Here is a 24224-nt window from a genome sequence, read left to right on the forward strand (position 1 = left end):
AATAGCATATTTTTCACCTCTGAGAAGCTTTGTTTACAAATCGAGCAAACTAAATAGAGTGCTTATACATATGTACATATGTAAATTTGTACAAATTAAAATGAAATAAGAAAGCGAGTTTATAAAAGTGGTAAAAATTAGTACAACGGAGTTCTGGTTCAACAATTCGTCAGAGGATGAGAACTTAGAAAACTGCGCAGGAGCAGAAAACGTTTAAGAGAGTTTTAGTGTAGTCTTTCGAATGTATTTTGACATACAAGAAATTTTGTGATCCAAATCTATTTAAAATATATTAAACTATAAACAGCTCTATGATTTTGTTCTCAGAGATCGCGCCAACTGAGTATTGGGATTTTCTTTCATAAGTAAAACCAGGCTTTCGAACTTGTGTTTAGTATTCACGACGTTAGAACTGCATGAAATTAATAAACATTTTTTAAAATTAGTGTCTAGCCGGCAAAAAATACAACGTAAGCCAAATTCTGTTCGACAGAAAATTCGATACTCAACGAAAATCATTAAATGCAACTCATAATAAGGGCCTATGTGTCCGAATAAAAACTGTCGAGTCATGCGAAAGTTCGAACTAATTGAGGGTTGCCCATATTTCAAGGGGATATATGATTTTTTATTTTCTGTGGACTTGCAGATTTTTTGTACAAGATTTTGTCTGAGAGGACTCCTAGTGACATTTTATGGCAGATAATTGTTTAGTAGATTTTGCCCCCTAGCGACCTTCAAAATGCCATTTTAATCGAACTATCTAAAAAAAAAGGGCCAAAACGACCCTTTTGTGAGGGAGATAGATAACGGGTTTAAACATTCTACAAAATTATTCCTCGTAAAATTTTACTATATGTCCCGAAACAACATATTTCTCTCCGATATGTATTTTATTTTATTTTTTCATTTATTCCAAACACACTTTGGCAAAATATTGCAATTTTAAATTGGCCATAGCAAGGAAATTTTACCAAAGAATGCAAAACGATTTTGCGGTTTTATTATGTGGGTCTAGGTCTTTCATCCTGCGTTGGAATTATTGCGCGCCAAAAAATGCTGTTGCACAGTGTTATTTTCATTGAAATAAGATTTCGCCACAGACATCGGTTATATTAATATTAACTTTAAATTTCGCTGATTAGTATAGTTTGTTTTTGGATTTCAAAATTAGAAAAAATCCTTCAGAGAGAAACATTAATTCACAACGGGTTTAAATAAAAATAAACTTTGTTTTTAAAACGTTATATTTCACTTCACTTTCTACAGGTTGACTGAATAAATTTTGGGTATTTTCGAGGTAGATTAGTATATGTTTAGGTTTAGCTATGGTGGTGGGGTGCATTATTACTCGAATGCTATTGTGCTTTGCCCGTAGATAGTAAGCCACTGTTAATTATTGGGTGGTGAAATAAGGTATTATTTCTTATAGTTATTTGTATATAATAAAAACACAAAGCAAATGTATATCTATAGAATGATTTTGTATTACTATATAACATGTAATAAAATCGGATAAGCCAACAGGGGATTTAACTTTTTTTTTAACTGGCGGTGAAGGGATATGTATGTGAATGGCAGAAAATATGTATAAAAAAATATTTTTATTGATTAGTTTTCCATAATCGTATTTGTGATTGCAGCACTCAAATTCGGCGATGCTCAATCACGCTGCTTTCGAGTTTTTAATGTTTTTTGAGCTGATTGCTTTTGGTTTTAGTATCTCGAGCAAACGCATCATGCTATCGTAACGATTTGACATATTTATGAAAACCGCATTGGAACACAAAATCTTGCAACTTGTAATTTTTTAACTGACGCAAGGGACTGGAAACTCATCATACATACCTTGTTGGAATGCTCGACCTCCATGTGAGCTGTGTACACTCGGCGGGCCTTGCCCATATAAACCCTCATATGCTTGTTCGGGTCCAAGCATATCCTGTGTAACATTGCGAGAATTGCAAAAAGTTGTTAGGATACAAATGAAATCCAAGGATGTGCAGTTGGATAGGTAGTGGAGTTGGGCAGGGATTTTGAATGGTGTTATTTTGTGGTATTGGGACGTTTTTTTTAATATTTTTTATTTGTAGCAGCAGTAGCCGTTGTGATTTCGTGATGGTGATAATGCAAGTAGTTTCAATGTTCAACGTTTAGCACAAATTTCGGTGTTTTATCAATTCATAAATTCAACGGTGTTGTGATATTTAAAGTGAACAGTTGTTTATGTGATTGTGTTACAAACGAAGTACATAAATGCAAAAAAGAATAAAAATAAAAACAGAATATATAAGTTAATTGACAAAATTATGTAAAACAAAACGTGTATACAAAATATAACTAAATTATAACTGAAAAGCCAACAAATAACTACTCTAAGTCGACAAAATTAGTTTGTGATTTTTTTAGCAGGCTCACAGACGCCATTCATGGGGTAATACAGTGAAGGACACAATTCGTTCGTCCTGATTTTTTAAATCATAACATTATATAACTTTCGATTCATTCCAAGGCCGAATTAACGAAATATTAAACATTAATACCGATTGAGGACTAGGATAAGCAATGTAAAAGTTTGTTTAGTTAAGATTTATACCTAGATAACCAGCAAACTAGGAGCAGTATTCAAGCGTGACTGAAGCCTTTTGTCCACCATATATAAAAGGGTTTTGTTTTGCAATTAACAATGAACTTAATTTAAAATTATTTTATAAGAATAGAAAGAAATATTAATTATACGAAATAGTTATTGAAGCTATAGAGCTTTAGAAAACAACGCTTGACCTTTACAAATGAATAATTCAATAAATAATAGTTTCTTTGCACCGGATGACATTACGCTCAGGCGGCGACAACTCTTTCGTTAAAATAATTCCTCCATTGTTATCCTTTTTAAATTTCGGACAAACTTGCGCGATTTCCGTTTGTATGCTGAGCGTGAGTGAACCTGTTAAAATACCCGGCCATTTCCTCTCTTTAGATTTTTGTTTTAGAATTTTATCTATAGTAAAACTTATAAATATAAAATAAAAATGTTAATGAAAAATAGATAGCTCTCAAGCACTAACGCCTATATTCTTTTATTACATTTACAGCTAGTGCCTTTCTAATTAAATAAAAATAAATACAAATATTTTTTGAAATCAAACAAAAGTTTCGGGTTTAGGTATGATGCATTTATATGTATGTACACTAGTAAATAGACCCAATCATATGCAAAAATAGGCATACAGCAAGTTTTGAGCAACCCAATTCGTAGTTTACTTTTTCGAGTTTTTTAGAGATATATATAAGCGTCTAGTTTCCGCTACAATAGCTTAGGGTTTAGATGTTGTAGTATATGTACAAGCTTAACTCAGAGTGGATAAAAGGACAATGCTTTATCTGTACACTAAATATTACTCACCTGTAGATCCGGACCCAAGCCTAAATCGGCATTGCCCCACATGTTGTTGTCTTCTCGCAGCAATGAATTGGTCAATTCAATAGAAAGACGTTTTTTGTAATCTTGCGGCTTGTCCTCGCTCATGCGGAATAGTACAGCTGCTGCATATGTAGCAACGCCTTCATTGCGAGAGTGTAATAGATCAGTGAGCGGACCAGTGGCACCCTCTTGCTCGATCATTTCGGCGCCCTCTTTATCGGCAGCTAACTCACAAAGTACACCGGCGGCAACGCGCTGGAAAACAAAAAATATTTTGAATAATATTGTGGCATCAACTTTAAGTTTAACAAAGAACTCAAACCTGTATATTTTCGATTTCGTTAAAAAGTAGGCGCACAAATATTGGTATAACTGATTGTTGGCGAATCAGGGCGCGATTATGCGATTCACGTGCTAATATGTGTAGAGCACCCACAGTGCCTTCGACGATCTCCTCCATGCGAACGCCATCGGCGTAAGCAGATGGTTGTTGAGAGCCAGTTGTGGCAACTGACGAACGTTGCTGTTGTTAGAAAAATAAATTTCCGTTAGGAATATATGTAGGATATTTTGTATGTATTTTAAAGCTTAAACAGACGGCAGCGTTGATCCCGATTAACTCGGTCTTAATCCGGATCAACTGCAGTTAATTCCCGAGTTGATCGGGATCAACGCTGCCGTCTGTTTATGCTTTTACTTATTACAATCGTGTGCTCGAATACTTACGCGTTCAGTGTCTTGGAATGCGCGCATTAGTAAACGCACTAAATTGTGTATGGCACCGTGCTCGCGTAGCGGTGCATGATTGGCCGAGCACAATGCCAAATTACGTATCAAACCAATAACGGCTTTGATGAGCGGCCAACGTGAAGGTGGATGCAAAAGCTTCACGATCACCGATAACCCATAGTTAAGGCGCACAGCATTCTGTGCAGATTCCGAGTCAACGTGACGTGAAGTCAAGTGGCGTAATGCGCACACAGCTGGCTCGGTGATCTCTTCGCGATCACCGGCATTTATGATGGTGCGTACAAGAGCGTCAACGCCACCTACTTGACAAACAGTAGCTTTATTGCGTTGGTTGTTGCAAGTTAAATTCGATAGAATGCCAGCGGCACAAGTGACAACGTTAACGTCTGTTGAAGCCAATACCTGAACCAAGGATTGCAACAGTGGTTCGAGACCGTCAACCTTTGTAGCGGCGTCTGAAAGATTTCGCAATGTCCACAAACAATTTTGCACCAAACGTGGTGACGGATTTGCCAAGTGCATAGCCAAAGCTTGCATACCGCCAGCATCTACAATGGCTGGCTTATTGCTGGAGCATACCGAAAGTACCTTCAGCACACGCGAAGTAGTCCAGAGCAACTTCTCATAGTCGTACGAACGCATTATTCGTACCAATTCATTTGGACCACCCGAAGCCAGTATTATTAGTTTACTCTCCTGATTGCCATAGGCTAAAATCTGCAAACAATCCGTAACAATGGCTAGAAATTTTACGTTATTGCGTTGCAACAAAGTGACCATCTTTTGGAGGCCACCAGCCAAGCGTACAGCCATTTTCGAACCATCTTGATGTAACAACAAATTATGCAATGTGGTAATGGCGTAAAATAAAACACTCTCGACGGGTGAAGAGAGTAACTTCACCAAAGCTGGAATGCCACCACTTTTGAAAATGGCCAATAGGCCCTGACGATGATGTGACAAATTGTGTAGAGTACCAACTGCAGCCTTGGTGCTCTCTAAGTCGTTGCTATTGGAAATTGCGCGAACAAGAGCGGCCACCATCTGGGGACTATTCATAATAGCGTGGCGAGAAGCCTCCTTCTTTGACAGCTGATGAACCATCATGGCGGCTTGTGAAACAACCACTTGATCTTCATCGTTCAACAACTTAATCAATTCGGGTATGGCACGTGTGGCCAATTCAGCATCATCTTGGTAGTTGATAAGATTTACTACAGCATGTTTTAACATTTGTGATGGTTCTGATAAACGCTGCACAGCAGTTGGCTGCTGGGGATCGAATTGAGTTGATGGTATTTCGATTCCCTCCTCCAATGTTTCGGGGAACATTGCGGCGCGCACGCGTTGTGAGCGAGTTTGACTCAATTGTTGATTCATATCATCCACTTGGTCTTGGGTAAAGTTCTGTGGAAATCCAGTATCCAAATCGAACATAAGTGGATCGCCCTCCATTTCCTCATCCTCCTTGCCCGACAACGACGGCACTTGTGTGACCGCACCGGAATGAATACCAGAATCGCCGAGATACGAATTTTGCTGCCACATTAACGTCTGCTCCTTGGATGAGACCATTGGTGGAAGGTCTGGCGGATTATATTGATTGTTATGCGACACTGTTGAAAATTTAAAATATTATATGTTTATTACTACATTATTAATTTATTATTAAGACAATTCGGGAGTGCACAAGGTGTTGTATATTGTCGAATTGTTGTATATCGTAAACTTTACAATACCACACTTACGACACCTTGTGAGCTCCCTAAATATAAATAAAGTTAATGTTACTTATTTAAAATTTCTTCCATCTTTTTAAAACTGAAAATATATATTGCAAGTTTAGCATGCTTGGGTGCTGGAGTGGCAGTATTTGGCCAGATATGAGAGGTTCCGCTTACGTAGAACAATACAATTTAATGGGCTATAAAACTGGATACCAACATGCCTGTAATGCCTTCGTGAGGAGTTGCAAATATGAGTTGAGAGAAGAACATCGGAGCTGCTTCACATTATAAAACAACTATTAATCTGATATGATTGAACAAAAAAAGCTTTTTCCGGATAGGTTCGAGAAGAAAGTGCGCTTACACCAATATCTAGCCTTCTGAACTAACTCCAACAACCATCCTGTCCCTTGACTTTATCATTTCTGTATTGATCAGTGCTTCCTCGCATATTCAATTTTAAACAAACAAAGTAGAAGCACGTGGGCGGAAATAAAGTCAATGACATTTTTTCAAGTCACACCTTACTTAAACGCATTGTGCAAATGAGAGCATCATTTTAAAGTAACATAAATCGCCAGAAGGTCTTGTTGGCTGGATATTACGACACATTGTCAGAAAATAACAACGAAAAGGACAAAACCAACATTGACATGAAAACATTACAAAGCAGTGGCAAGAACTCAAGATTACAAAGCAGAAAAACTGCAAACAACGGTAAAATATACATATGTATGTTGACAGAGCAGAAAAAAATGAATAAAAATAAGGAAATAACATAGCACTCATTAATACATTGGTCAGGTTTGTGCGAGTGTTGTGTCAGTCAAGCCGTCACACTTTGTTAGAATGACAACAGTTACATTACGTTGACAAAAGGTCTGGCAACTGCAACTCCCTGCTAGTATGCAACGGCTGGTGAGTAACCATAGTGGGCTGTAACCAAACTTAGGGTTGCAGCAAGAAAATGAATGAAGAAAAAATTATTCAGCAAAGTAGAACATAAATTTTGTCAATGCGGTGCTGAGTATTTAAAGTTATAAACATACATATGTATGTACTTATATCGCTTAAAAACGAACAGCCCATAACAATAAACACGATGAAGATGACTGCGATGATGCCGGCGATGATGGTGCTTTAATAACCAAGGCCTTGTGGTTGCATTCAAACACTTGTTCGTAAATATTATTCATATAACCATGTTTGATTTCTATCAAAAGAACAATTTTGCTGATGCAAACTCATTTGTGAACAAAAAGTGTTTGATGATATTGATGTTTTCAGACATATTGGTCTGCTGTTCCAGACACTTGAAGGGAGACCGTAATGGTACAGGCAGACATTCTTCAAATTCAGTGCTACATGCAACAAATAACAGAAAATCAGAACATTAAAAAGGACATCCCGTTGAGAGTATGGAGTGAGCTAAATAAAAAGAGGGGAAATTAATCCACAATAAAAACAGTTCGCATCATTTAAAGTATTGAATTTTATACTTTATAAAACTGTTTAACTATATGAAAAAGCTCATTGAATATTTAAATTAGGGATTTTTATTTCATAACTAGCAAATACCCGGCGTACTTCGATGCCTACTTTACAAAGAAAGCATTAACGAATAGTTTTAGATGGTGTGAGGGGAGTAACAAAAGAACGGTACCTTGAATGCGCTGCGAAGCACGCTGTGTATTTCCTAGTTGCAAATATTTCTAAATCAAAGATTTCTACATCAATGATTTCTCAATGTACTTTTTTTTGATACCCATATTCGGCGCCGGATTAAGGGCAGGGCCGACGGGGCCGCGGTGGCCCAGGGCCTCCACATTTAGAAGGCCCCCACATGTGATGACGACAGAACAAAAAAAAAAAAATTCTAAGATTACAGAAAAGATCGTTAGGTACTAAGATTTGTCAGCACCATCACTCCAGGCTCGTGGTCACCTGAATATTCAATAAAATTCATCTTACTTTGACCTTGGGATGACCTTGGCATGACCTCTAGATGACCTTGAGGTATCAAGGGACCCCCATATTCAAATGACCTCGAAGCTGACATTATGGAGGTTAACGGACATCGGACTCGGGTTCAGTGAATCTAAAACCCCATATATATATGAATTTTCAGGTATATCCAATGAATTTTTCCCTACTCGACCTTCAACTAACCACGAACCTGACGTGATACGAGACTAACGGACCTCGGATTCGCATTCAGCATGTCGAATAACATAGGGATATATATGTTTTGTTTAATATGCATAAACTTTTTTCTTTGTAATGCTGTGTAAACCTCAACAACCTGCGAGGAAATAATACCTTACTTTGAGGGGTGAGAAAGTACCGTCTGAAATAATAAGCCGGATCAAAAAAAAAAATTGTCTTACGAATTGTCTCTTTAAATATACGAGACTGCCATGGTCAGTCGTTTAATACTACATGCAACATGAGCGGCAAGTACAAAGCAATTCAGGCGAGAATTTCAAAAGAAAACATGTGGTTAGAAGTCAATGATAAACGACACTGTTAAAATGAAAATATAATTATTTTTCCAATTAATTGTATGTATTATTAACTTAAAAAACCCCGGGCTCCCACATTCTGAATCCGGCCCTGCTCATATTGCAATATTTAGCTTATCTTTTCAATTCAACTGGATTTAATTTTAATATTTTTATTGAGCTTTGTACCACGATTATTTTATCAGGAAAAATGGAAAAAGCAATAGTCTAAGCGGTAGAAGTTATAGCAGCTATTTCGGAGATCACCACATCCCCTCATCAAACTTCTTTTTTTTCTAGACTTCAGCAGGGATCGAACCCGCGTCATCGATGTTCAAAACCAGAAGCGTTAACCACTGAGCTATTCACACCCCTTATTCAAGTTACTGCTATCAAGTGCAGCTGATTTGTCGATATATATACTTGACAGCGTGGTTATTGTTGTCAATTCTATACATGCATTTTGCTTTTTTGTACAGTTTCAGGCAGGCTCTTGAACAGGCCACTGAATTTAATTTTTCAAATAGGTGGCAACCCATTTCAAAAATATTTTCGAAAGTAAACTTCCTTAAACCTCATTTTCGTTCATGTTATCAACTTAATAGAATTTTTCAAACAGGTGGCAACCCTATTCATAAATATTTTCGAGAGTAAAATTTCCTAAACCTCCTTAGTTTGATACCCATATTGCAATACATATTTAATTTATCTTATCAATTAAATTAAATTAAAATTTTCAAACTGCTGGCATCCTTCCACAAAAACGTTTTTGCCTGTAAGCCTTCTTAAACCTTATTAGACATAAATAAATAAATAAACCTCTTTCTTTTGACAGCCATATTGCAATATTTGCTTTATCTTATCAATTTACTTAACTTGAAAAATTCAAACTCTCTAATTTTTTTCTATATTTTAAGTTAGTTAGGTGAAAACTGCATTCAAATCCATGCATTCGTTTTTGAATGATGCGCGTAGAAAAAATACAGATAAACAGACAAAAATTCTAAGAAATGTTGATTAGGCTTTTGTTGATCTAATAAAGACCCCCATATTAATTTTTCTTTAATATCTACAATGTACAGACATCGGCCTATTACAATTTTTATTTTTTTTTATATGTAGGTAAAGTCTGCACTGCATATTCCATTATACTTTGATAACTATTTGCATATATAATTCAAAGTACCAGGTTGACCGAGCCTTGATCGGAGTAAACTAATCCTTTTTAAAGTTTTCAAGGTTTGGATATCGAATACTGGCCATTTGGATAGCTTTAAAAAAAATATTTTGGAAATAAATAAAAAAAAATTTGGATTTCCATATCTATAGTTTAAGTAAATATCCTACTTTTAAATTTTATATGGCAACCCTATTTAGAAATACGATGGAATGAATAGTACATATCTTGAGCGTACATGTGTACTGTGTGTACCTACACATACAAAAAAAGCGGATTGAAATTAACAAAATAAAAATTTGTATTACATGAAAGCAACCCTGATCGAAAATATTTTCGGATCAAAGTTCTCAACAATACCTTTCATTTGATATCCATATGAAAAATAAATAGTAAAATTTTTGTAACCGGTAAACAAAGCTTCTGTCAGTTTTTAAACCTTTTTCGCATTCTGGTAACCGGTAAATTTTGTTACCAACTCATAAGCTAACAAAGTATTGCCCCGTGAAATCTGCGACGCTAAAATTTCCATAATTCTTCATAGATGAATTGCTGAATTGCTGAATATTTAAACTACATTACCAATGTACCTTGAATCGCGGTGACAAGAACTGGTAAAATTTGTTGGTAATAAAATTGTCCGGCTACAAAATCTTCGGTAACGTGCAGAATACACCTGTAAAATGCCTCTAAGCCACTTGTGTCTGCTCTCTATGCCGACTGCTGCCGACTGCTGCCAACTGCTTGCATATGGTCTTCCGTGACCGCAATTTGTTTGGGCAAATGTAAAGTTTTGATGTTATAAAATGCAAATAAATTTTAAGCAAAAAACAGAACCGACTTCAACACTCATGCGGTGCGGTAACATACATAAAAAAACATATTCCGACGAATTGATAAGCTCCTCCTTTTTTTGAAGTCGATTAAAAATATTCAAATATTTTGTTATTCTAAAAATACATTGTGGATGTTTACACCAGTCTAGTTATCAAGTTATCTGGTTACATTGGCATTTTTTTATTCAGTTTACAACAATAAAATACACTACAGAAAAACAATTTTTAACCAGATGAACACCAACATTGTGGTTAGAAATTAGTATTCTATAGTAAGTGCATTCTTTTGCAACCGAGCTACAAAAGAACACTCGCTTAAATGACGAAATACGTGCAAAGAAACAACACAAACTCGGCTACACGGTTAAAAATTTCGGTTTTAATTTTAAACTTTTTGGACTACATATATGACCAAACTAAATTCAGTTTCAAACACAAACCTTCCATGTTTAAAAAAAAGAGAGCACATATGTTGGGTTTAGAATTTAAACAGTTCGGTTTAAATTTTAAACCCAAACATTTTCATATTTAATTAAGAATAAAAAATAAAAAATCTTAAATTTCATGCTGCGTCTGGTTGGGATTGAACCCGGACAGCCTTGGTAGCAGCCAATTGAATCAAGCATCTTTGCACACTCAGCTACAGCCACGCATGTAAATGTGCTTTCATATGTTGAGCTTGAATCAACTGCACATTTCGCTGTGTGCAAACATTTTCTATTTTGGTTAAGATTTTAAAGCAAATTTTCTATATATGAAACCTAGAAACTAGAATTAAAACATTTTGGTTTGATTTTTAAACTAGGAACTTTTTGGACTAAAATTTAAATGGCTAGAGGCGTCGCCTGATTGCAATCTTTCATATATTTATGTATATGCCAGTTTTACCGTTATATATTTTTTATCTACTCGTTTATTCCATGGGGTCATCATGCTTTATTTAAATTTAAAAAACTAAATTACTATACCGTTTTAAAAATCTGAAAATTCACTACGGGAAATTTTTGTACTCTCTTTTTGTCTTCGCCTTCTCGTTTTTGCCTTTATAAGTTTTGAAAAAAGGTTTTGAACGAACCATTATATCACATTCCTAGGCAAGTTTTGAAAGAATATTTTCGATACTAAATTTTATTAAAACAAAATGTCGAAATCAGCTTCATATAGAAACAGTGTCATCGTTAATTAAGAAAGAGATGTTCTTAAATATCATAACTTTACGACACTCACATATTGACTAGATTTGACTTTTTATTTTATTATATTTTAATTTGAATTATTTGTTTATAAAAATATAGTTTATTCCTTAACAAACATAAGTTTAATCTTTGAACAACATTAAAAAAAAATCGACAAACTTTCGTAAAAATTTCGAACTTTCTATTTCAATTTTATCTCTTAATATTTTTCAGTTTTTTAGCTCATTCAATTTTAGTCTAATAAAGTGCAAATTTAAAGTAACTGTGATTTACAGTTGATGTATGGCATATTTTTGACGATGTCGGTAATTTTCTTCCATATCATCTAAGTATGTTCGACGATTTTTTTAATGAAGAAAATGAGCAACGTCATGAGCCTTCATCAAAAAAAAAAAAACATTAAAAATCAACGATAAGTCGTAGCTATGTATTTTAAACTTGCGCTTTATTTGAATTGATCGGGCTACAAAACTGCATACTCAAAATATGTATTTCTAGGAAATCTAATTAAAAAGCTTTACGAAAGTTTGTTCATTTTTTAATGTTGCGCAAAGATTAAACTTTGGATTTATACGGGTTTTGTTAAAGTGTAAACTGAATTTTTATAAACAAATGATTAAAATTATATAATTTTAATATAAATCTAGTTAACATGTATAAAGTTTTGATAAGCACTTGAAATGTCAAGTTTTAGTACTGAATTCAAAGATGTCTCTTTTATCCATTCGTAATAACTTAAAAAAATTTGTTTGTTAAGAAGTGTATCTTAAAATATCTGCCTTGACATTTATGTTAAAAGTGTAAAATATGTAAATGTTCCTACATAAACTTTCCCGTGAATACCATCAAAGCATTGGTCTTCAAGGGAATCTATGTATGCATGAATGCATATGAGCAAATTAAAAAGTCGATACAATTTACAGTCGAAAAGTACAGTTTTTGTATAGATTATAGATTATTTCCCACCAACCGATAATTTTATATATTCATTAAAAGATAATTTGTCATCAGTCTGAAATAAAAAAAATTATAAATCGGAAGGGTAAAATAGTATTGTGTTATTCATTCAAAAATAAAAAGTTTAATTTCACTGACGAAGGGGGAGATCATTCCCCCCTATTTCCCCCGCCCCCCCTGGCTACGCTACTGCCCCCATAGTTAAACTCTTGTAAAATAATTTTTATTTTTTTTTGTGGAACGAGTTTCGAATTTGTATAGAAAAACATTGATGTTTAGAGCTTGTATATTTTCATGCGATATGAATTTCCATAATTAACTAAGTGACTCTGAATATAACTACAGTGAAACCTCTCCTAACGGACAATTATTTTGTTAATGTGAATTACATTAAGCATCATGCCATCAGCTGTTTTTCTTACTAGCAAATAGTTGCTAGTAAAAATGTATCCAGTAAAAGTCCGGTAAAACTTGCAAGTTCAGCTGTCATTTTTGCTCTTTTAATTTCCCCTCTTTTGCTAGTTTCCTGCATGTGTTTGCGTACGAAAACGACATCCAGTAAAAAACCAGTAAAATAAGCACTGGATTTACTGAATAGTGCGTACTTTCAGCTATTTTATTGGCTTTAGTTTTTATTCGCTCCAAATAATGTCGATATGGTTGAAATCAGCATGAAAAGTTCTATTTGGCTAAATTTTGTATTTCTTTATGGCTAAAAGGTTGGTATTCTACACCACGGCTACTTCGGACTATTTCTGTCTAAATCTTGCGAGTACGGGAACAGGCTAAATTAGAACAAGGGCCAATTCACAGTGCGTTGTTAACTGTGTGCGTAGTTAACTGTGAATTTGGCCCTAAGAAAAGTTAAATAAACAAACGTTAAATTAAACTCCGAGTTTATTAAACACCCCAATGAGAACACTTGACAGTTGTTTATAAACTCAAAACGTTAAACTCGAGTTAAAATTCCAACGTGAATATAGTATAAACTAAAAATGGATTAACTTAGCTCAGTGAATTCGGCCCTAAAATGTGTCTCATACCACCTTTCCTTTTAAAGTAAATATATATAATTAAAGAGAAATACTTGTCTACCCAGTTGTGGGGCAGGTCATTTGTACACTGAAGGTTTTAATGTCAAAGTCAAAGGACGGAGGACTCGTTAAGTAATGATAATATGTAAAACGAGTACACGATAGGCTGCGCCATACTGCTTTTTAGCAACGACAACATAAAATAAACAAATGTTTGCAAACAAAATTTGTAAATTCGTTAATTTTGTTTACGCAATGAGTTTCTGATTCTCCGATTTATATTTATTTAAAAGATTTCCATTGCAATCGGTAAACCAAAACAAATCGCTGTCAATCAGGGTAGAAACTGCAAATTAAAGACATCGACTACATACATATAAGCACATTGTGCATTTGAAAGGCGTGGAATCGTAGTTACTATACAAAGCGCATTATGTATGTATGTACTACATACATACATAAAGGATAGGTCCACCAAAAAAGTGGCAGTAAAAAAGCAAACATAGAAGCATGTCAAAAGCATAGACACAACGCACAACGCAAATGTGGTAGAAAGGCAAAGAGCAGTATAATATGTATGTAAGCATTCTTCCCTTTTGTAGACTACAGTTGAAGCCAATACGCCTTCATCAAATTACAGCATTCAAGAGCACTTCAGTAGGTTTAATGGTAGCTTGCTAAAGAAAAATTTCCAACCAACATATGCCCAGCGAAACACTTCTGGTTTCAAATGAAATCCATGTAATAAGTACGAGTATTTGTACAGTTTTGAACAAAATTTGTGCACTTTATTATCTTTACAAAGCATTTATCATTTTACATTCGAAAATTATGTCGCTGTCGCTGTAATAAAATTCATTTCCAAATTCTGAAATCAAATGCAACTTTTCGGCTTTTTCGACATTAACTTTAAATTTTTTGGTACGCTTCGGGTTTTTTCTTTGTACAATTACAATAATGGAGCTTTTAATTTACATAAATAAAATACTTTAAATGAGAAAATTTGCAAAGAAAACTTGTCTAAAAAATAACAGAAAAATCGAACAACTAAAATCATGATACAAAAAGAAGTTAGTTCCATTTAATGACATTCGTTGTTGTTGTTAACCATTTGACTTTTAATAAAATTATGACATTTCATGAAATTCGTGCTACCTGATCACTAGAAGTAATATTTTTTTTTTTTGTAAAAGTAAACAAAAGTCTATGAAAATGAGTGAAGTTATTGAACATAAATCAAATAAAGAAAAAAATGTCTTCAATAATTTTGTGTAAATTTGCAAAAATAAAGCGAAAGAGAAAAAATTAGTTGTGTCTTCCCAAACTGCGAAAATTCGGTACATATAAGAAAAGGATCTGGGGTAAAATTGTTTGTTGTTTCTAAGTTTGCGCTTGCCCGAAAACAGTAGTTGTAAGCGTGTAATACTTGCCAAGAAAACTTACCCAGATATCCATTTGTGTGCGAAACTATTTTGAGCCGGAAAAACAAATCTCGAATCTTACAAAGTGAAGTAATCTTGAAATTTGGTGGAGGAGCTCAGTGAAAATAGTTTCAAACCACTAAACGAGATTGAAATATCCACAGAAGAAGAACTCGAGGTAAAATACTTGACCTTTAGTTTTTAGTTGATTCCTAATTTTCTTAAGTAACTTGCAGAAGATTTCATCAGTCCACTCAAAGATGTGGAATATGATGGACTTGAAAATTTTACCGGCTACATAATTTCAAAAATGGGGTTGACAAAACTAGGCTTCAGAACGCATGAAGAATCACCGTTCGTGTCCAGGCACTTGTTGTTAGTAATTTTGCACGTTCCTTTCCCCCTCAGTGTCACTCAGAGCACGACAAAAATGTGCTGAACACTCTTTGTTCGAATCAAATTGATTTTGATTTTGTGTCTCAACGACATGATGATTAGGGTTGCCGCGTGTTTCGAGAGCAAATAAAAAGTTGTCTGAACACGAACGGTGAATCCGCCTTAAAAGTTTATCGGAATTCAAGTTTTTTGTATACATCGAAAATTTGTTGAAGTTAATTTTGACACGCTAACCAAAAGGCCTTAAAGAACTTAAAAAGTAAATTTGGACCAAAATATTATAAAAAGATTTTATTTGGGATGAAGATTCTTTAGAGTTAGATTCTTAAATCGCATAAGTAATGGAACCACAACTGTATATTAAAATAATAAAATGAAAAAAATAACAACAACAAAAAGAATAATTATTACTGATATCTAATGATTTTTGATTTGAAATATTATTACATTGGTGTAAATATGGAAAAGAAAATACTCCGATGTATTGTTTGAATATTATCAAGGTGGCAAGGGCTTGAGAGAGTACGGGAAATAAAGACATTTCCCTCTCGGAATAATTGGGGGGAAAATGGACTTATGCACGAAAATAACATACCAAAAGTCTCCATCGACAAAAGCGCCGCTAGAAATGTCAAAGTCTACAAAAAAGGTGTTTGCAAAAACTTTGTTAACGGTCACTTTTACGAAAAAATTGTGGCTAGCAAGGTTTTACAATTTATCAGTCCTTTAAATTTTATGCTGAAATATTTGTGTTTGAAGGGCCGCTACATTTTAAAACCTCCTTGAGAAAACGGGCCTAAAAGTATTAACATATTTAGGGTTAGGAATTTGTTGGCCTCTTGGTCAAAAGTGTTTTTAATTTGTTTATAATTGAATGACATATTTGGGAAATCAATCAAAAAACAAGATGGAACCTGCAATTGCCATTAAAAATATAGGTAAAGTATACTCTTTGTTTTGCAAACACATATTTACTGAAATCAAGGCTGGTTTCATTTTTCGAAAATGCTTTTAAAGATTGACCATGATTTAATTAAATTGCCCTGGTGACGTTTTCATGTTTAAGTATTTTTTTATTTAAGTCTGCTAATGTTCCTTCGTCTAAACTCAATTGGTACAATATATTTTTCGAAAAGGGTTGTAAAGTAGAGAAATTTAAGTATGTTTTTAATATTATTTATGTATCTGATGGATTAGCTATATAACTATGCTACATAATTTTATTTTTATATATTTCGAGTCAAAAGTAAAACCCTTCGCTTTTGGGGTCAGTTCAAAAACCTCTTGAAAATGCTTAAATTTTGCACAATACTATAAATTAAGATTTGCATATTTATATAGATATGCATATTTGTATGTATGTTTGTATGCACAAACTTTTCAGAATCGTACGCGTGCGTGCGCATGCACTTCGCTCATTGACAGTGGTTAATTTAAAATGCCCGCCGGCAAAATCCACATGAAGTGTGCCTTTGAAAGAAAGTATTGGCGAAAATTCCCATCGAACTCAAAGAGGGTGGTGTAAACATCCATATGCAGTACGTATGTATGTATGTATGTATGTATGTACATGCATATGTCACCAAACGCTGTCAAAAATCTGCGTTGGCAGTTTTAACCATGCAAACATAAGTTATAAGGACTCAGGATCTTTCATATTACATTTATGCTTGCACACACGACACATATGTATACATACATATGTAGGTACATATCGTCGTTTAAAATACAAAACCGCGTAACTAACATTTTTTGCCTAAAATTGGATTTGCTAACACAAGCTTTTGGGTCAATCCCTATCCATTCGTCCTGAAATATACTAGCCAGAAATGCGATTGCTTTATAAAAAAGAGAACCATTTTGAAATACGAGTGTTTTACTCTCTGGAAAGTAATTTATGCAACTTCGCATACGCATTATCTTGATACGCGGTTTTGCATTTTGTTGATACGCGGTTTTGTACTTTAAATGACGATATGTTTGTAGTACACGTTTCCCTGAACTTAAATAAAATTCTTTAACAGAGTCATGTATACATGTATGTAGATATGTAAATAACCGCCTACTCAAGTAAGTCCCTACATATTTTCATCTTAACACAGCCCCTCATTTACACTCTTTTGGTGTTGTAAAACAAGAAATCCAATTGGATGTGCAATCAATCAGATGATTTTATACGTAATTTGTGAAGATGTGTACAACATTTTTATATTTATGACTATCATCAAATTTTAAGATCTTGAAATATTAAATTTACAAAAATATATATAAAAAATGCATATTTAAACGTAATACGAGTGGTGCTATTTATGTTTTGAGAACATATTGCTGCTTATTGGTTTTCGGCATAATGACCTAGTTACATATCTATCATTGCGTATGAAACAATTAGTATTGGGAGCTCAAAAACAAAAACAAAAAAGAAGCTAAAAAAACTCTGAGAGATGGTTCCGCCATCTGGACTCCCTTTATTTGTTCTTTTCGATTTGTATTTATGGTTTTTTAAGTGTAACCAATGGCAATGAGCACTGAAATAATAACTTCTGAGATACTTCGCCGACCTAAACGGGGTTAGATCGCCGAAACAACAGCCCTTGGTCGGGTGAAACCCGAGTCATTCCGGTACGTAGAACCGTAGGGAATAATACCCTAACGGCCCTGTCCCTGTGGACAGATCCCACAGAAGCTGCACGCTTCCTAGGGTTGCCGTTAGTGGAACTTGACGACAACGACTGAGATACCAACCGATCTGGGCGGGGTTGTTGTAGCCGCTACAACAACAACAACAACAGCACTGAAATAATTCTCAGATCACCTCTTAAGGTCGGGCGGTAGAAGGGAATTCATAATCTGACAAGATCCGATCGCTGAATCGAAAATTCTAACTGTTATTGTTTATTTTATTGCTGTAGCAGCTTACCTAGATCAGCGGATCCTCCAGTGTTTTCGCCAAGCTCATCTAACGGTAAGCCCAGCAAGTGCGCTACTTCGTGGAGATCGACCCAAAAGGAAATGGGTATTAGATGATTCCGTTAAAATTAGCATATGAAAAAGTGGTCAGTATGGAGCGGGCAAATATTCATCATGTCATCGTGCCCCGTCGGGTTGAACAGGTACAGCTGAAGGTGCTGTTTTTCACACACGTACTTTGTTACGCAGGTTAACTGATTGCAAAAATTCTTCTTGCCCTCCAAAAGACCTACTGAAATACGACTCACAAAAGGTCCAAAAGGCTTCTGGAAGGCCTTTTAGAAAAGCGTTTAGCTTCTAACACTATCAACTGAGCTATTTAGTTTACTTCAAACATAAACACCTACTCATTACGATAATAGTTATCCTTTTGAAAAGGGAAGGAACTCTCCTTTCTATAATATGGCTAGTGATGGCAAAACAATTTTATAATCGATTATTCTGTTAATTGATTAATCGAAATCATTCGATCAATAGTTGCAGTTAATCGTAAGAAATTAACCGATCTCGTTTCGATTAAAATTGAAATTTAAATGGCTAATGTCAAATACGAAAATGTAAAAAATATCCCCACCAGTAAAGTTGTATATCGTCACCTGAAATGCAAAAAGACCTAACAAACATCGTCGCTGAAATGCAAAACGACGTAACTAATAAAAAATTCAAAATTCACTTTTTGATTGATATGTATGTCCATCATATTTCAACGAATTACAAAAAAATTATTAGTCACCACTTTTAACATTTCAGTTACGATGTTCTTTCATCTTTTTGCATTTCAGGTGACGATATTTTAATATTATATATGGAGTAGAGTGGCCGCTCTGCTAATATTATTGGGTGGTTAGAGTGGTACTTAATTTTTATACTTTATTGTGTGAGTAAAGGACTCAATTTTTGATAGTTTGTTTTCGATTATTTTGAAAATTATCGGCTAATCGTTCGATTAATCGAAAGGAAAATGTCGATACAATTAAATCGGTACACTGAAGAAAATAACCGATTATAATCGGTTATTCGATAAATCGTGCCATCACTAAATATGGCAAAAATCAAATAGTATAATTTAAGACTTACTTGTACGATTTTGCGCTGGCATGTAACTCATCTTGGTGATTTAGGCGTACCACACCACAACTGAAAAGAAACAATGTAAAACAGTATTGTATTATATGAAGAGATAAGTTAAGTAAAATTTTTATTAAGAATTTGTAGTATACAGGTTTTAATAAAACAACTTACATACGTTACATTAGAAGGTTTGGTTTTGTAAGAATTTAAACTCAACTTGCAGGTGTCTCCATTTGTGTAACAACACACACCACCAATTGACGGAAAAGCTCGGCCAAACATTAACGGCGCTTTCTTTCTACCAAAAAAGTTTGCCCTTTCATTGCCCTCTTTGAACAAACGCTAAGGAGAGGGCAATGAAAATGCAACATTTTTTTGTATAAACCTTAGCCCATTTTATCCCAGATGCAAAAAATTCTAGAATTTTTTAATAAAGCGTAGTACATGACCTATTTTAGTACAGTACAACAGCACGTCGATGATATTGCTATTGCCAACAAAGTACAGAGCCGCAACAAGGTCCTCAAATCGCTACCTGGGGCAAAGACAAAAATACGTTGCTGGCAACATACAAGGCAATAGGCCGGCCGATTTTAAACTACGCAGCACTAGTGTGGTCGCCGGGGACTAGTAGGACGCAGTGGATGAAGCTACAGTCAGCACAGAACACCGCACTCAGGACAGCGACCGGATGCCTCCTTATGTCACCAGAACACCACCTCCATGATGAGGCGAAAATGCTCCCAATAAGGGAGCATAACACGATGCTCTGCAAGCAGTTTCTGGTTGGGAGCCACAGATGTGGCCACCCAAACAGACAGCTGCTTGCAGAGGAGCCCTCGCCTAGGGACGTCAGGAGGCATCTATACGAACTGACGGACGAAGTCCAGTGGTTCATTAAACAACCTCTGGAACCGTCAGCATACCGACAGGCCCTGAACGGCATTCACAGGGACTCAGTCTCGAGTTATGTATGTAGACTCTAGACCTGGGAATTCCGTTCTAGGGCCACAAAAACACCTGACGCTACGGAGCTCCATCTGCCTCGGGAGACCAGAACAACAATAGCCCAACTTCACTCTGGCTACTGCAGCAGGTTAAACTCATACCTGAGTAGACTAAATGCGGATGTGCCAAATGAGTGTGCGGCATGCGGAGAGACCCCTCACGACTCGAAACATCTCTTCGCATGCCCGGAAAACCCGACAACCCTAACGGCGTTGTCCCTGTGGACCGACCATGTAGAAACTGCACGCATCTTAGGGCTGCCGTTAGTGGAACTCGACGGCAACGACTGAGATATCAACCGATCTGGGCGGGTTTGTTGTAGCCGCTACAACAAAAACAACTACCTATTTTAGGCCTAAAAACGATGAAGACGTGTTCAAAAAATTTTTAGTCGCATTGGGGTTCCTATTCCTATTCCATTACTATTACCTTGCGTGAGACCATATACTAAAATAGTTTAAAAAACACTCTGTTTAGGCAATTCAAAACTAAATTAGACTTTTATTTTATAAAAATTTTAAATTTAGTTTGTGTTAAATGAATAATTAAATTAATAAAATATGTAATAAATAGTCAATTTTTATATTGTTTTGTGATAATCATCAAACCAGGACAAACTCCTCTAACAGTCATGGGCCTAGTCACCGATGTGAAGAACGTACTTAAATTAATGTAGGGAACACTTTTCCATCCCACTGAATGGTATCAGCACTGAAAGTTGTGGAAAAAGAGTAACCCGATCCCCCGGGGACGATGACGGAGTGGATGTTCCAACGCCTTACTATGACGAAGTACGAATAGAAATTACGTGTCTGAAAAAAAAAACAAAGCTGCTGGAGCCGACAGCCTTAGCTGAGCTATTCAAGTACGGCGGAGTAAGGAGTTGATAAGATGCATGCCTCTACTCTTATGCAAAATATGGTCAGATGAATGCATAGGTTACAAGCTCTTATCGAGCGTATGGTGTGAAAGACTTAATCCTGTCATCAACGAACTGACAGTGTGGACTATTTGTGGACTTCAAAGCCGCTTTCGACAGCACTAAAAGAAGTTGCCCATACGCCGAGATGTCTGAATTTGTTATCCCCGCGAAACGGATAATATTGTGTAAAATGACGTTGAGCAATACCGTCAATACCCTCAGAATTGGAAAAGTCCTCTCCGAGCCGTTTGCTACCAAATGATGTTTCAGTCAAGGCGACTCCGTTTCATGTGATTTCTTGAATCTTATGTTGGAGAACATAATAAGAGCTGCAGAACTGAACTGCCCAGGAAAAATTTTATTACAATAGCGTGCAATTGCTGGCATATTCCTATGACAGGGACATAAATCGGTAACAACAACCGATGGCTATTCTGGATTTTCCCATTTATTCCAATTGAGTATTCGAGAGTTTGTTTGTGAAAATCTTTTTGCACCGAAATGAAATATTAAAGATTCGCTTCACATTATTAATAAAACTTAAGGTAATTGTATTTTTTATTTTGACAATATAATTGTTCAGTTTAGTTTAGTTCATTAAAGTTAAAGTTTGTTTTTATATCGAATAAAATTTGTGGGAAAATATGTTCAATTGACTTTTGCTTATTATTGCTCGTATTATTCGGGAATTGAACCTTTTTTAATTAAAAAGAGCAGTAAGAAGGTATTTCACTTCAGCTAAAATACTTTAAGTTGCTCGAAGTTGAAACGAATCATCAAAGATTTTCGTATACAGAAAATGCATCACTGAGAGCATTATTATTGAGCTAGAAAACCAAAACAAAAGCGTGAATTTGTATACGTTTTACAATAGAATTGAATTATTTTATAATTTAAGTATACTTTTTCTTTTATTCGGTGTGATATATAAATTTATGCAGCGATAAATGGGATATATTTTGCAATGCAACTAAGATGCTAATCTAGGGCAACAGCACAAATATGAAGCTCTTGAATTCTAGCAATGATGCCCTAATGCCGAGTGCTCAAACACTCACGAATCTTTCACCTTGATATGTACATAAAATGAATTAACATCAAACAAATTGATAAATTTGGGAAAGAAATTTATGTTTTCTTTGTTTACCTTTTGACACAAGCAAATTACTTGAAAATGTAAATTCACCCCGATGCGGTACAGCAACAAGGGCCAGGGGTCTTTTTGTACGAAAAGCAACTTTTGTAACAAATTTATCTTCAAACGGTGGCTATAAAATTTCTTTCATATTTATTAATTAATTCATATATGTATTTGTGTTTTTAGCAAAATTGATGCACTAAACGAAAATTTATTCTAATAAATTCTAAAGTTTATTTAATTAGTGCTGAATAGCAACCGTGCGTGTAAAAAATTGTGTGGTACCTAAAATTTCACCACAGTTTTTTAATGGATATTCTCAGCTGCGAATGGACAACGACGTTTTAGCTCTGAAAGCATTAATCTCGGATGCTGCTGGTGGTATCAGGGGAAGAGAGGGGCCCCACTGCGATGGAAAGACCAAGTGGAGAAGGACTTGGCTTCACTTGAACCAGCGTCAAATAAAAAGGAGAAGAATGAGGAAAAGAATCTTCCACGCATTCATGGAAGGACTGATTATTTTGCGCTACTGCAAAAACCGTGGTAGTAGTGAATCGTCCCAACGTTGCGTTTTCGCAACACCTATATTTTCACATACGCAGTAGGTAAAACTTATCCGCTGGATATATGCACAGGATCATATTTAAGTCCATACGAAAAAAATAAAATTATGCGTGTCACCATTGCAGTCATTTCAAAATTGGTACAAATTTGGCCCTATTTTATACATGTAGCGTGTGTGAATCGTTAAGAAAGTTCGCGGAGAGTAAACAAAATCGACTTCAATTCTCATACCAAAAATTTAGGAGTACCGTCAATTTTTTTCATTTTCGAAATCGGTTGACGTGGTCCAAAGTTATGCGGTAATATACATAAAAAAATAAAATATTCCGACGAACTAATAACCTCCTCCTTTTTTTAGAAGTCGGTTAAAAATATTATTCAACAGCTTTCCCCATAGAACTTTGTTACCGATTCGCACACGCCCATGGAAGGAGGAAAGACTAACTGCAAGTAAACACTTTTTTTTAATAAATTCGTAAAATATAAAGCGAAGCAAGCTTCCATTTGACATAATCCATTGAGATTTCTGCAGCTTACCTATTTTTCAAATTTTTTTAATTCTGCTGTGTCAAAAACACAACAGCGGTACGAAATGGATTACTAACTGCACGTCTCCCAGAAGGTATACGATATAAATTAAGAGATATCTCATACCATTTATCGCATACCTAACTATGGGTTTAGCAACTATTTTTATACCCGAGCGCACTTGTGCACAAAGATATTATAACTTTGTTCGCATAAAGGTTGTTTGTAACAGCCAAAACAAATCAAGATAGATATAGACAAATGTATACATAAATGCTCAGAATGAAAAGAGAAATCGATTAAGCCATGACTGTCCGTCTGTCTGTCCGTGTACACGATAACTCGAGCAAAAATTGAGATATGTCAACGAAATTTGGTTAGTATTTAAGTTGCCCTTTATCCAAGGTAGTTTGGGATTGAAAATGGGCAAAATCTGGCAATAACCACGCCCCACCTCCCATATAACGGTATTTTCGAAATATGCAAAAACTAAAATATTGCCGCAAATACTGGATCTAAATTGTTGAAAGTTGGTATTTGATGTAGAATTTTGGCATACAATAAGACAGTATTTCAATTTTTTTTTAAATAGCCGTGGCCCCGC

The 24224-nt window shown here is 35.2% G+C and overlaps 1 protein-coding gene across 4 annotated transcripts in view; it reads right to left on the bottom strand.

Moving 5' to 3' along the window:
- Window positions 1–24224, bottom strand: part of LOC118733957 (armadillo segment polarity protein) — a 51622-nt gene that overhangs the window by 21888 nt on the left and 5510 nt on the right. For 2 of the 4 annotated variants that reach the window (XM_036463608.1, XM_036463609.1), the window contains exons 2-6: window positions 19467–19526; window positions 4151–5790; window positions 3747–3947; window positions 3407–3679; window positions 1849–1942 (exon numbers count right to left, since the gene is read on the bottom strand). In XM_036463608.1, coding sequence (XP_036319501.1) covers window positions 1849–1942; window positions 3407–3679; window positions 3747–3947; window positions 4151–5790; window positions 19467–19497 — 2239 coding nt within the window. In that variant the 5' untranslated portion in view covers window positions 19498–19526. The remainder of the gene's footprint in view (window positions 1–1848; window positions 1943–3406; window positions 3680–3746; window positions 3948–4150; window positions 5791–19466; window positions 19527–24224) is intronic. The other 2 variants (XM_036463611.1, XM_036463610.1) reach the window with 1 other exon arrangement.

Source organism: Rhagoletis pomonella, unplaced genomic scaffold, assembly GCF_013731165.1.
Source record: "Rhagoletis pomonella isolate Grant_MI unplaced genomic scaffold, Rhpom_1.0 Rhpom_scaffold_00002, whole genome shotgun sequence".
Classification (NCBI taxonomy): Eukaryota; Metazoa; Arthropoda; class Insecta; order Diptera; family Tephritidae; genus Rhagoletis; species Rhagoletis pomonella.